At 46.9% G+C, this 12,527-nt stretch overlaps 6 protein-coding genes across 7 annotated transcripts; 3 read left to right on the top strand and 3 right to left on the bottom strand.

Moving 5' to 3' along the window:
• Nucleotides 1-83: 83 nt before the first annotated feature.
• On the top strand, nucleotides 84-1,509 carry GL218_05699 (the record flags this gene model as incomplete). Of its 2 annotated transcripts, XM_033582379.1 has the most annotated exons (4): nucleotides 84-297; nucleotides 947-1,010; nucleotides 1,063-1,276; nucleotides 1,330-1,509. In XM_033582379.1, 4 exons carry the CDS (start codon nucleotides 84-86, stop codon nucleotides 1,507-1,509), a joined length of 672 nt encoding a protein of 223 aa, XP_033434266.1. The 2 variants fall into 2 exon arrangements, with proteins under 2 accessions (XP_033434266.1, XP_033434265.1); XM_033582380.1 differs by lacking the exons at nucleotides 947-1,010; nucleotides 1,063-1,276; nucleotides 1,330-1,509 and adding an exon at nucleotides 392-672.
• A 625-nt stretch (nucleotides 1,510-2,134) lies between these two features.
• On the bottom strand, nucleotides 2,135-2,623 carry GL218_05698 (putative dimeric alpha-beta barrel protein; the record flags this gene model as incomplete). The annotated part of the gene is made up of 3 exons (XM_033582378.1): nucleotides 2,135-2,313; nucleotides 2,381-2,436; nucleotides 2,526-2,623. The coding sequence occupies 3 exons, from the start codon at nucleotides 2,621-2,623 to the stop codon at nucleotides 2,135-2,137; spliced, it is 333 nt and encodes a 110-aa protein (XP_033434264.1).
• A 1,616-nt stretch (nucleotides 2,624-4,239) lies between these two features.
• Nucleotides 4,240-4,695, top strand: GL218_05697 (uncharacterized protein; the record flags this gene model as incomplete). The annotated part of the gene is made up of 1 exon (XM_033582377.1): nucleotides 4,240-4,695. One exon carries the CDS (start codon nucleotides 4,240-4,242, stop codon nucleotides 4,693-4,695), a length of 456 nt encoding a protein of 151 aa, XP_033434491.1.
• Nucleotides 4,696-5,205: 510 nt separating this feature from the next.
• Nucleotides 5,206-6,982, bottom strand: GL218_05696 (putative peroxisomal-coenzyme A synthetase; the record flags this gene model as incomplete). Its single annotated transcript, XM_033582376.1, has 6 exons — nucleotides 5,206-5,310; nucleotides 5,369-5,731; nucleotides 5,767-6,236; nucleotides 6,286-6,322; nucleotides 6,381-6,405; nucleotides 6,468-6,982. 6 exons carry the CDS (start codon nucleotides 6,980-6,982, stop codon nucleotides 5,206-5,208), a joined length of 1,515 nt encoding a protein of 504 aa, XP_033434490.1.
• Nucleotides 6,983-7,684: 702 nt separating this feature from the next.
• On the top strand, nucleotides 7,685-9,116 carry GL218_05695 (putative g-patch dna repair protein; the record flags this gene model as incomplete). The annotated part of the gene is made up of 2 exons (XM_033582375.1): nucleotides 7,685-8,294; nucleotides 8,356-9,116. The coding sequence occupies 2 exons, from the start codon at nucleotides 7,685-7,687 to the stop codon at nucleotides 9,114-9,116; spliced, it is 1,371 nt and encodes a 456-aa protein (XP_033434493.1).
• A 985-nt stretch (nucleotides 9,117-10,101) lies between these two features.
• GL218_05694 (Protein ecm33) lies at nucleotides 10,102-11,355 on the bottom strand (the record flags this gene model as incomplete). Its single annotated transcript, XM_033582374.1, has 2 exons — nucleotides 10,102-11,252; nucleotides 11,304-11,355. 2 exons carry the CDS (start codon nucleotides 11,353-11,355, stop codon nucleotides 10,102-10,104), a joined length of 1,203 nt encoding a protein of 400 aa, XP_033434492.1.
• Between the last annotated feature and the right edge of the window lie 1,172 nt (nucleotides 11,356-12,527).

The following is a 12,527-nucleotide window of genomic DNA, read 5'->3' as shown; positions in this document are numbered from 1 at the left end:
CATCCTATATTTCTCCTTCTTTATTCCATTTACTTTGAGAAATCCACGGCTCGCAGTCAAGGATTGCTCTAAAATTCGGCGATATGGAAACTCCAAAGATACCGGCTCCAAAGGACGAAGGTGAAAGGGAGGTACTCGAAAAGCTAATTGCAATTCGCGATCAATTGCAATTACGCAAACTCGACCGCACGACCTACGTTCGAACCCAAGATGTCATGATTTTATATGACCAGACCATTGAGCAGGTCAGAATCCTGAACGAGGTTAGACATGGGAAGTCGGTTGAAGAGAATAGAGGTATGATAGTATTAGAAATTGAACAATCCTAGCTATCCGGTCAGCTACCTATTGAGTCATCGTAACTAACTCATACTCTACTTTACCTATATAGTTGACAGAGTGGTAGACAGCTGTTTCCAATTACTATCACTCTTTTTCATGACTATCGGCCGAAACAATGAAGCCCCTGCCGCCTATGCCCTGACCTCGACTATCAAGCGACTCCTAGACCATCTGGACGAAGCCAACTTATTCTCTGCTCGGGATCTTGAGAGCATGTCCCAGACGCTTGTCCATTTATCGGAAATAGCACACAATTCTGCCAGCACGAAGCCTTCACCCTTACTTGAGACCTTGATTGTGCAACGGATAGAGCGATGTCGCAATCGTTAGCAAACCTACAGAAAAAGATTGAGGATATTGCAGAGCCATTACGGCCGACCGCGGACAGACTCGTCTCTATAATGAGACAGATGGCTATAATCAATACCAAATCAAAGGTAAATACTATCCGTCTGCGTCCGCCTTTTAGCACAACATTACCCTTGTTAATCATTTTATTCAGTTCACACCATCGGAAATACATAAGCGAGAGGCGAGCTGAAAGAGATTGGCGAGACACGAAAGGACGGGCAGTTCCTCGACGCTGATGGTAATATTTTAAAAGGTAGCGGAAGCGTCTCGCTGTTGGTGGATCGATGTTTAGAGTATACGAAAATTGTCCTCGAAAAGTGTGTTGTCCAGCTACATCTACCCGGGTATATTCACTAACGCTATGTCCAGAAACGGCCAATTTCCTGACAAGTGGAGGCCAATTTACGATGTACTCGTTGGCATTAGGAATGACCTTGATAAGTTGTCGTTGACTCAAGCGTGGTCACTGCGAGAAACGGACTTGTACGACTACCAACGACAACTCGACAGGATCGACGAAAGCAGAGTAAATGGAAATTGGGTAGACGATCAGGGGCAACCAGCTGAACTTTATGTTCAACGGGTGCGTTTTCATTTTAACAGCTATAAATATAGTTTTGGCTAACAATATTTTAGACGCTTCTTTACTTAATCCGAAGGAGCTACGGTTATATCTATCATCTTATGATATCGTCAGAGCCGGTTTCTGAGGCTCTATTGCCGATTTACAATCAACTGCAGACGTTAAAACGTTGCCTCGTCGAGGTAAAGAACAGCGGTGGGCGTAACATCAGTGAGGGAGCTTTACCCTTATAGCATGAAGCTACATTCGATCGACAATATGAAAATTGACGGCAAATTCATGGTCGGGGAAGATATACCCGAAGGTCAAGGTAGGTAGCTGAATTGCTGGCCGAATGCTTCGACCTGAACTACGAGCTCAGAGTGGCAGCGGAGGCAGCAACAGAAACCCCTCCATCGGAACAGGAATCTTGAGGTGTTTAAACGTATTAAGAGTTGCGATGCAATTATAGAGTGGTGGTTCATCTCGTCTGGCTCGGCTGATTGATGTATAGGAAGTGTATTCTTTAATCTTGTTTTGTAATTATTAACTTCTGGAGGACGATGCCAATCCAATGCCAATGCCAATGCTGCCGTACCTTTCACTACAAGTAAGACACGTGCAAGTAACGGGTATAGGGTTACAATGAATATGGCCATCAACATTATAAATATCGACATGAACTGAATACATTATGGAGGACTTTGGTATTTAGAATAAGTCTAGCCCAGACATTTAGAATCTGAAAATCAGGGGAACCTGAACGCAAATTTGGCCTAAGAAAGTGATTTAGTATTGTTAAAAGGAGTTAGATGTATGGTATAAAAGCTTACGGCTAATATTAGAGCCTGGAGTTGATTGTTAGCCAGCTTCTGTACCCTATGTTTGCAAGAATTGATATACCTTCTCAGTATCCCATACTCCCGTCCTGGTATATATGTCTTTCTCAAGGATAGCCTTAACTTCTTCCTTAGACTCGGCAACAACCACTAACGTGCTGCCGTACCAGTCGAACGTAGCGGGGTCATCGCTTTCGGGCTTGTCGTTTAAGACAGCGCCTTGAGAAAACATTACTTAAATGCGCCGAGAAAGATGGAAGGCTCGGGGATTGCTAGTAATGCATACCTCCAGTCTTGAATTGTTTAGACTCGACGTACGGCTTCAAGCCCTCGAAATGCTGGCTGGAAAATAAGATTCACGTGTAAGCCCGAGACACAAGTCCCCAGAATAGTTGGTTGGTGGCGGTGGCGGCGTATTGGGCCAGACTTACGCGCGCACTTCCAGCCTCTTCTCCCGGGTTCCCGGCTTGTCGGGTACAACTACAAGCCATTCATGTTTGCCCGGCGGCGGTGCGGTAATAGACGCCATTTGGATCTGGACGGGGCCACGGAATAATCTAGGGATGGTGGTTACGGTTACGGATGCGGCGGGTTGGACTCGGACTAATGCTGGCTGGAAGAATCGAGGAAGGGTTCGAAAGCGAAAAGCCATAGAAAGGGGGGGGTTGTAGATATCTAATAGGCTAACTTCAAGACTATATATATAACTACTTATTTATTTATTTAGGTAGGTAGGTAGGTACCTACCGTACGTCTTCGATTAGGCCGGTGTCGTGCTCGATTGTTAAGGCTATCTACCGGCATTTTGAACCCCGAGGTAACGACAACAATGGCAGTTGAAGGGCGTACAACGTGTGGAGTATGTAAAGACGAATACCTAATGTAGTTGGTAGATAAGATACATGATGGTATATAAGAGTTGACATATAATAGAGAGGTACCGTGCTAGATCTACCTATAGTCTCGTGTAACATAATCGGCAAATTTATGCATGTGCCGTCACCGGCGAACCCGCCCCTCCTACCAGTCGTTTTAATGTTCTTCCCCCGCTAACATACCTCGAGCTATGTACCTTAGGAGGTACCTACCTTACCTTAGGTATTGGACAATGCAATTGTTACGGCACAGCTTCTTTCCGAATTCATCATTGCTCTTCCCCAACCAACCAGCCAACCAGCCAACCAGCTATCTGGGAGTTCGTGGTACGAGGGGAGCCTCCCTTGCTAGTTACATAGCCTCCATCTCGTCTGTACATTCCTTATTCTAATAGTATCTCTCGCACAGTCATACTTAGCGCACACGATACCAGGCCACGAGACTCTCTTCGTTGGCGGCTGAAGAAAAGAAAAAAAAAGAAAAAGCCTCTTTTTACCGCTTCTCCCTTGGCTTTCCGTTCTACTTCCGCCTCGTTCCATTATTTCGCTCCTAGCTCGGAAATAGTTCAATATCGCCCGGTTTCTGTTCGAATGAGGTCGCCTCATTATCGTTCACGACGCCGCCGCTCGGTTGTCTGTGCTACATACTATTAGTCTAGGCGTTTAGGTTACATACCTTTTATTATTATTATTATTGTTATCGAAATTCCAAATCCTCAATGGCTAGCCAAGTCGCCAAGATGATGATCTAGGATCTCGCCTAAGGGGGGGAAGAACGCCCTTTCGTTATGTACACTACCTTTAGGTATGTAGTGTATGTACGTATACGGCGGGATCATATGTCAGAGCTTGGGGTTATCATCGGCGTTGCAAAAATGTGTCGTCATCGTTAGTTCTCCATAGCCCACCCCATGCCATCGTGGCAGCGTGGTCCCTGAAAATGCCATATCGTCGGTCTTCGGCGGTCTGGATACCCCTAACAAGCCGTGCCAGGGTGCAACCCTCCAAATTTCTCCAGGTATCATGACCTGCTATTAGTAGAATCCGGGGAGCCTCGGCAGGTTCATGAGTTATTTTGTTTAGCTTTTAAGTCTGACCAATTCCCTTCTTTGAAGAGGGTTGTCTATTAGAGAGAGACATATTGTTATTATTCTTTGACAACTCATCTGACCTAAGTAATTGCTTCTATACTTAACTACTTAGGAGCCAATTCATACTTTTACATATCTATACGTCACAATATTAGCTTGTCATAGCTCATATGAGCATCATGCTATCCCTACATCTTCAAAGAGAATCCCAGAGGTGGGCAGCTCAACGCCAGAGCTACCCCGCACCCCCCTCCTTCGACAGCTCAAGCAGCTACGAGGACAGCGACAACGAATCAGTCTTCTCGAGGAGTAGCAGCAGATCGAGGTGGTCTTCTGTCTCGAGCGAGGCACCCGATGACGAGCCGGCGCCGGCGGCCTTCGAGCAACCTCGAGACTCTAACGGAGCCCCTATCACCATTTACACATCCCTAGAGCAAGCAGTAGCTCAGAGCACACAGATGGCCGAGGTGCAAGGCCCTAGGCGACTAGTCACGCCAGGCAAACTATACGAGAATGAGGAAGATGATGATGAGATCATCGAGTGGGTGGAGGAGAAGGACGGCAGCGCAGCAACGGAGCACGCCGAGAGCGGCTTCTCCCGAATCGCTGCCGGCAGCGTTATCCCCGTGGGCTGAAGGAAGAGGGGCAAAGGGAAAAAGAAAAGAAAAAAAAAAGAGGAAAACGCCAAGCTTGATGTGTTTTACAAGAGAAATTGTATTGCGACAGCGCACACCTTGGCGCAGGCTTGGGATTCTTGGGGTTTTATATTTTTGTCTACTCAGGCGTGATGACCCAAAGGGAGAACGGCGTTAGGAGGTCTGCAGCCAATAATGGGCAAAAGCGGGCAGTGCAAAGCCATATAAGTTCGGGACGGGCTGCAATTGTTTTAATTTGAGGACGGAATGAGTTATTAAGATACCCCCAAATACCTATGATAAAAAGACCATCTCGTCTCTAATATAGTTTTTAATTGGCATTGATCTACATTGCATCTTCTTCGTGATTTTTTATCTTTACGTCTCTTCGCCTTCTATCACCATATACATATGTACACCCCTTATCCCCGTTCGTCCGCACACCAAGGCTTATGTTTAATCTTGTGTTACGCAGCAATAATAAAAGCAAACGCCATTCTGTTGCTGAGATTATAGCTTCGCTTTGGGAGATTCCTGCTTCTGCATTGTCTCAGCCACGATGCGTCTCTGGATCTTCCCTGTTGCTGTCTTAGGCATGACCTCGGTAAAGTAGATCTATCATAGTTGATTAGCTTCTCTTTGTGGCATGACTATCGGAAATACTGGAACTCACCTTCTTGGGCACCTTGAACTTGGCCAACTTCTCGTTAACCCAGCCTCTCAATTCGTCCTGTTCAAGCTTGGCCCCGGTCTTGAGTACAATTGCAACACCGATATCCTGGCCGTACAGCTCATCAGGGATGGCAAAGCTTACTGCCTCCGAGACAGACGGGTGTCTCGTTAGCACATTATCCAATTCGATTGGGCTAATCTTTTCACCGCCTTTGTTGATAAGCTCCTTGATACGGCCAGTGATGATGATGTAGCCGTCCTCGTCCTTCTTGCCTTGGTCCCCGGTACGGAAAAAGCCGCCTTTGGCGAATGCTGTTGCGTTAGCAGTTGGATTATTCAGATAGCCTTTAGTCACGTTCTCGCCCTGGATGCAGATCCGCCCTCGGTGCCTTGAGGTACCTCATCGCCAGCGTCGTTGAGAATTTTAACTTCTACACCCTGGCCCAGCCCCACCGTACCAGGCTTTCGCTTCGCCGGAGGTAAGGGGTTAGATGTCATTTGGTGTGCAGCTTCTGTCATGGCATACGCTTCCAGGACAGGCGCCTTGAACTTCTCTTCCAGCTGATGAAACACTGTTGGAGATAGGGGCGAGGAGCAAGACCGGATGAAGCGAATCTTAGGCAAAGGACTCGGAGCAGGATTCTTAAGGAGGATCTGATGTATCGTCGGTACGGCAGTATACCAGTTCGCCCCGTAGGTAGCGAAATCTTGCCAGAAGTCCGAAGCCGAGAATTTAGTTGGCACAATCATGGAGCCCCCAGAGTAAAGAGGAGCTAGAAGAGCACAGAGAAGGCCGTGAACATGGAAGAGCGGCATAACCAGCATAGTCCGATCTTGCGCAGTAAGCTGATACGTCGACTGAATATTCTCTACGATGATTATTAGCACCGTACTACTTGGCCTAGATTATTGACTTACTCATTGTTCGTGTCAAGTTGCGATGCGTCAAGGGAACCTAGCTAATGAGTTAGAAAGCAGACACGGAGAATGCGCTGGGTTGATCAACAACGTACAACTTTGGGCCTCGACGTTGTGCCACTATAGCAATATGTTAATATTCATGTCTACGCTGCGTCGCATTTAAATTTCCGAAGACTTACCTTGTATGTAAGACCAATGCGACATCATCTGGTTGTGACCGCAACACGTTCTCCTTGGCCTTCCCCTTCAACTGGCCGAGATCTTTAACATCTAAAGCTACCTCATTCTTCACATTGTCCCAGTAGCACTCAGCGATAGCAGCATCGAACTTGCGCGCAGCCTTGACAGAGGGCGCATTGGCTTCGTATGCGCCCTTGGGTACTAGCACGATGGCGGACTTAATGTCTTCGATATAAAACTCGAACTCGGTCTGCTTATAAGCCGGGTTTAAAGGGGCGGCGATACCGCGCTGCCATGAGGTGGCAAGGAACGAGACGATAAACTCATATGAGTTCACCGTCGCTATCGATACCGGAGAACGGTTGGTGATTCCGATAGCGGCGAGCTTACGTTGGAAGGAAGAGCATTCGGTTATGAGGTCTTTGTACGTTACCGTTAATGGCTTCGGTTTCGAGGGTATTATGACGGCGACGGACGAGTCTACGCCATTGATTGAATTCTGGAGGGTAGCCATGTCGAGATTGTATCTAGTTAACTGATATAAACTGCAAGGTCGTCTGAGGTCGAGATATTGTATTCAATTACTGGAGACAATCTATGTCTACCTATGTATGATACAAGGAAACAACGCGATGCTAGAAAAACAAAAAAATGGATAAAAGCTGAGGAGAGAGTAGAACCACGTCGTAATAGGAGAGAAGAAAAAAAAAAGCTGTCTAACCTAACGTTTTGTTGTAAGTGCGAAACATACGATAAGCAAAGATCTACGCTATTCGGCAATGTCAATGCAAGTTTGAGGTTCTTGCCGTTACGTAGGTAGGTACCTAACATTATCGTTCCAATGCTGCCGTCTCAACCGATCCCCAGTACAGTAGCCAGTACAGGTACCTACTAACAGTACCTTAGGTACCTAGATACCTACAGCTTCCTCTAAAGCTCCCTATCCAATTAGTGCCGATGACCTGATAATTAGTGGGCATGGCGATATGAAACCCCTGTAAATTTAGAGAGTTTCTAGCGTCAACTTCACACTAAGGTTAAGGTAGCTACGTAAACTTATCAACTTACATTTCATAGCTCTCTTTTCAGCCTCGTGAAGTAGGCTGAAGGGCATAGTTAGTCTGAGTCTACTTGTCGCTAAACAGGTCACACACTTAGTAATCTCTCCGAATAAGCTTCATATTCAACCTAAGGAGTTACCATCAGAACCACAGGCATGGCTGCTCAACAGCCACGGGCAGGCCTATCCTTATACGCCAACCTTCTCGATCCCGAAGGCGACTCATCTACTTCCATATCTCGAGGTCCGGTAGTATCGCAAGAAGCGCTTGATGCAGTGAAAGAGCAAGAAGCTTCCAAAAAGCCTATTGACCCTGCTCTTCGCTTTCAGCCACATCCACAGATTCGCCGGCCCCAGCCGAAAACTCAGAGGCCTAAAGCCAGCTTCCCAAAAGCGCCCCCTCTTCCCAATACATCCAATGTCTCTGGCGCAGGCGCAGCTCCGGCTCCAACAAAGAGTAGGCTAGCCGACTGGGTACCTACTGAAGAAGACGAGTATATGTATGCGACTGTTGAGAAGAGAGCACGAGGTGGGCGTAAGAAGAAAAAGAAGAAGGCTGAGGATGTGCCCATTGAGACGGACTGGGATGAGATATATGACCCTTCGCGGCCTACAAATGTAGACGAGTACCTGCGAAGCGAGGAGCGGGTACGTGAGGTACGAGAATGGAAGGACTTGCTTTATAAACATAAGCGGCGCGATGATGATGATGATGAGAGACGTGGTAGTTGGGATAGCGAAGAGGAAGACTCGGCGCCAATGCAAAGTGAGTTGAAGCGTTTAGTATATCTTTGCGATCGCAGTTTGCTAATATATAACTTCGATAGATCAATTCGCGCCGCCAAATTCCTACAGTTTCGCACCACCACCGCCTTCACCTCCGCGAGCTTCATTACCAGACGACAAGACTGGCGATGATGCCTATGCGCGCCGTTTAGCCATGTCTCAGGGCAACATACCTCCACCTCCGCGCTCGCCAACACCGCCGCCGCCTCCACCATCAATACCTCCTGAACCAGAGGTCGCAACGATATCCCGCGCACCAGTACGTTACACACAACCAGAGCCGCTTGCGCCGCCTGACCCAGACGCCATGGACGAAGACGAGGACGAATACGTCCCCCCCGAACCCAACTCCGAAGAAGCTCCCGAACAGCGTGGCGGTCGATCTCGTGAGAAAGGCTTTGCCGCACGTCTCATGGCTAAATACGGGTGGTCCAAGGGTCAAGGTCTAGGTGCTGAGTCTAGCGGTATCCTACAACCGCTGCGCGTCGAGGTAGAAAAGCGGAAGAAGAAGTCAGATGCAGAAGGTGGCGGATGGGTCGGCCCCGGCGGACGCGGGCGCATCATCGGCTCCAAAACTGGCGTAGTATCCCAACCTGAGAGCAGCATCGGTTCCATGAGTAACGTCGTTGTTCTACGGAATATGTTAGAAGGCATGGAAGATCTCCAAGCCGAAATAGAGTCCGGGTTAGGACAAGAGATCGGCGAGGAGTGCGGTGATAAGTACGGGCGCGTCGAGAGGCTGTACATCGATATCGAGGGTCGGCGGTATATATCAAGTTCACAGACCAAGTCTCCGCTTTAAGGGTAAGTTGCTTTTCTCCTTTCATCTAGAACATCTATCCTATTTCTATTCTCTACCTAGACACAACATCTTCTACTTATCGAAGATCAGGGTTTGCTAACAGTAGTAACCGCCCTATAGGCAGTAAATGCTTTAGACGGCCGTATATTCGCCGGCAACACTATCCAGCCTCAGTTCTACGACGTGGACAAATTCGAACAAAAGATCTACGAGTAATTAGATTTAGACTATGATATCTCCTAATACTATCCTAGACGCGGAAGGGGAGCTCTAGGATCTGTATTGGTTAATTAGAAGACTACCGCAATAGTACCTAATTCAAACAACGATATCTGAAGATTACAAGTCTGATACTATATAAATCTGCCTTATATTGTTCTTCTTGATAAGAGCAATGATCAAAACTAAACCATAGGTGTAAATAGAATATGTGACTGGATACTTAGCCATGGATATAAGTACCTAAATTAAGGTATAATAAGACGGCTCTAATAATCATCACCTAGGGTTCATTATTAAAGTATTCAAAATACCGAAATTATTTAACTATTAAATATGTACTTATGGTAAATCATAGCTTCATGTGTCGTACGGTATAGTATGAAGCATTCGGATAATGGAAACCCATGTTGCTTCAAGACCAAATGTCCACACCGTTGTTCAGACCACAGTACACTCATTATGCAGCCGTAACAGACACTCAGTATAATCGAGAATATTAACGTCGTGCATAATAATACAAGACCGCAAGGTAAAGGGAATAAAACAAATTCACCAGGGTATTTACAAACCCGCTCACAAAACCATATCACAATCAACAACGAAACCATCTTCCAAGTAGCACATGCATCAATATTAAGTCTAGCGGTTCCTTATACGTAACCCCAGTTGCAAATTGCAACTCCTCAAATCACAACAGGTTTTTGACACTGGAAAAAGGAATGTTGGGTATGCCGCCATGTTCCGCCCCAAAAACGTCCATTTATTACAAGAAAGCAGCGATGGCACCGCTAAGAGCAACCAAGGTAACAAGACTGGTAGAGACAACATTAGGGGAGGCTGCATTTTTCTTGTCATCCGTGCTATCATCGGAGCTGTCGCTAGAAGCGGAAGAGGTATCGTTGTTAGCATCGGCAACCTTGCCCTTGCATTCGTAGTGGCCTTGAACGACGCCACCGTCGAGGCTCTTCAAATCGCTGCAGGAGTCGTCGATGTCCTCAGTGCTGACAACTTCGAAGGCACCCTTCACATCCTTGAGGCCAGGGAGATCGACTTCGGTGAAAGAACCTCGGACCTTGACGGCACCGCCAATTTCGTTGAGCTTGCTGAAGCCGTCTAGCTTCTCAAGAGCCGTGTTGTTGGCGACAGTGAAACCACCACCGATGCGCTTCAAAGCAGGAATTGTGATGTTGGTGAGCTGGGGGTTGCTAACAAAGGACAAATCACCGTCCTGAATATCAGTCAGGTTGGCGGCGTTGAATGTCTCGAAGTAGTTGGAGTCGAAACGCATGGAACCGTTAACGGTGTGTAGAGAAGGAACCGAGAAGGAGGTAACGTTGGCAATGGTCATGTTGGCGATCCACTCCAAGTTAGGCATCTCCATGGTGAGGTTAAGACCGTTGGCAGTGACGTATAGCGTGTTGCTCAAGCTCTTGATGCTGGAAGAGAACTTGGTCAATCGTCGGTTGTTGTTGATGTTCATGTCAGTGAGAGATTGGACGTTGATGCCGTTGATGCTCTCAATGAAGGTATCAGCAATAACAACACTCTTCGCCTTTGTAATACCGACGGTTCCGAAAGTAGGCTCAGGCAACGAGTTCAGGGTGGACCAGTCAATGGAACCAACCTCGTTGAGCTTGGGGAAGTTGAGAGTGGAGATGTGGGTAGCGTTCTTGAGAGCGAAGACACCTCCAATGGTTACCAAAGAATCACTCCTCAAGGTAGCCAGAAGACCGTTGTTCTCGGCCCTGAGATCGCCACTAATCTCCTTGAGCTTTCCACCAATGTCGATATCGGGTCCAGCATTCTTGTCGATAATAACATCACCGTCGACTGTGTCACAGTTGGAGATTTGGGTGGCATCAGCAGCAGATCGAATTGTTGCGGTCGGGCCATCACAGCCTACACCAACAGCACCTAATTATTGTTAGAAAACAGAACCGGTCTGGAGCGTAACACATGACTTACCAGACACCATGCTGAGCGCCGCGGCGGCAGCTAATAATTGCTTGCAGAACATCTTGTTGACTATTCAAAAAGTTGTTAGTTACGGTTGGACGATGTAGAAAACATGTTCAAGAATCAATTATCCTGGTTTAAATAGTTGAAATCGTTCGTTGCTCGAATTATATCCACGTCACAACCTGACAAATGTCGGCTGTGAAATGATGGGCATTGTGTAGATTATCGATTTATCCAAGATTCATCGATATTCGGCGTGGTGCATTTGGTGAATCAGGCCTAGGAGTAAATAGTAGGCAATAATCGTCCCAACCCTCACTAATCCGAGCGCCCGAACTTCGTCCCAATTCATCTTCGCCATCGCAATCCGACAATTTGGGTCGACGGTCATAATCTTGCCGATAAGGTAAAGTATGTCGTTCTAGTTCCCGTTGCCATGCGACGCCCACTCGAAAAGCGGACCAGTACCCGACTGGACGGTGCAAGTTGTTTGCCGAAGAACACGACATTGTGTCCAATCATACGCGTCATTCCAACCAAAACCCCAATTTATATGGCCGAGAAGTGTACCGCGACGTTCATGAAGCGGAATAATGCCAATTGAATAAGTTATAATAGAAGAAAAAAACTGACCTGATAGTATTCCCTCAAGATCCAATTTCCAGAAATCTTAAACTTCAGAATAATCTGAATGACTCCAAGTACGTCTCGACGCGGTATTGTTAGATATCGTGTTGCTGTATTGATTGGCTACTGATGATAGGAGAAAAAGTTGTGGTAATGAGGTTGCGAGAAAATGGAGTTGAACTCTAAAGTGGTAAATATTAAAGTGAGGAAGCTATTGAGCGAGTGCTCTTCCTCTTCTACGGTGGGAATATGGACAAAACGAATGAATCCGAATGAGAAGAAAGAGGAAGATGGGTAAAAAAGGAGTTGGAGGGAAAGTCAGGACAAGAAAAGGCCGAAACGTTTTGGAATTCTACTTTAGATGGATGGCGTGGCTCCTTGAGAAGTAGGGGGTGTGGGAAGAGTAAGGGAAGGGGGATTGGGTGGACTTTTAAGGGGTTGGAAGGTACAGTGCGCGTATCTGATAAGGTACTATCCAACCAGATCCAATAGTAGGGGATAAAAATGGGGGCATAGACTAGGGGATCTTCATCAATTTCAAGCAAAGCAAGCAAGCTCGGCAAGCCATGGCCTGTTGCCAGGCTTACAGGTTCAGTTGCTCCT

This window comes from Daldinia childiae (genome assembly GCF_008694065.1).
Source record: "Daldinia childiae strain JS-1345 chromosome Unknown Scaffold5, whole genome shotgun sequence".
Lineage (NCBI taxonomy): Eukaryota > Fungi > Ascomycota > Sordariomycetes > Xylariales > Hypoxylaceae > Daldinia > Daldinia childiae.
This window is presented reverse-complemented; position numbering and strand designations above follow the sequence as displayed.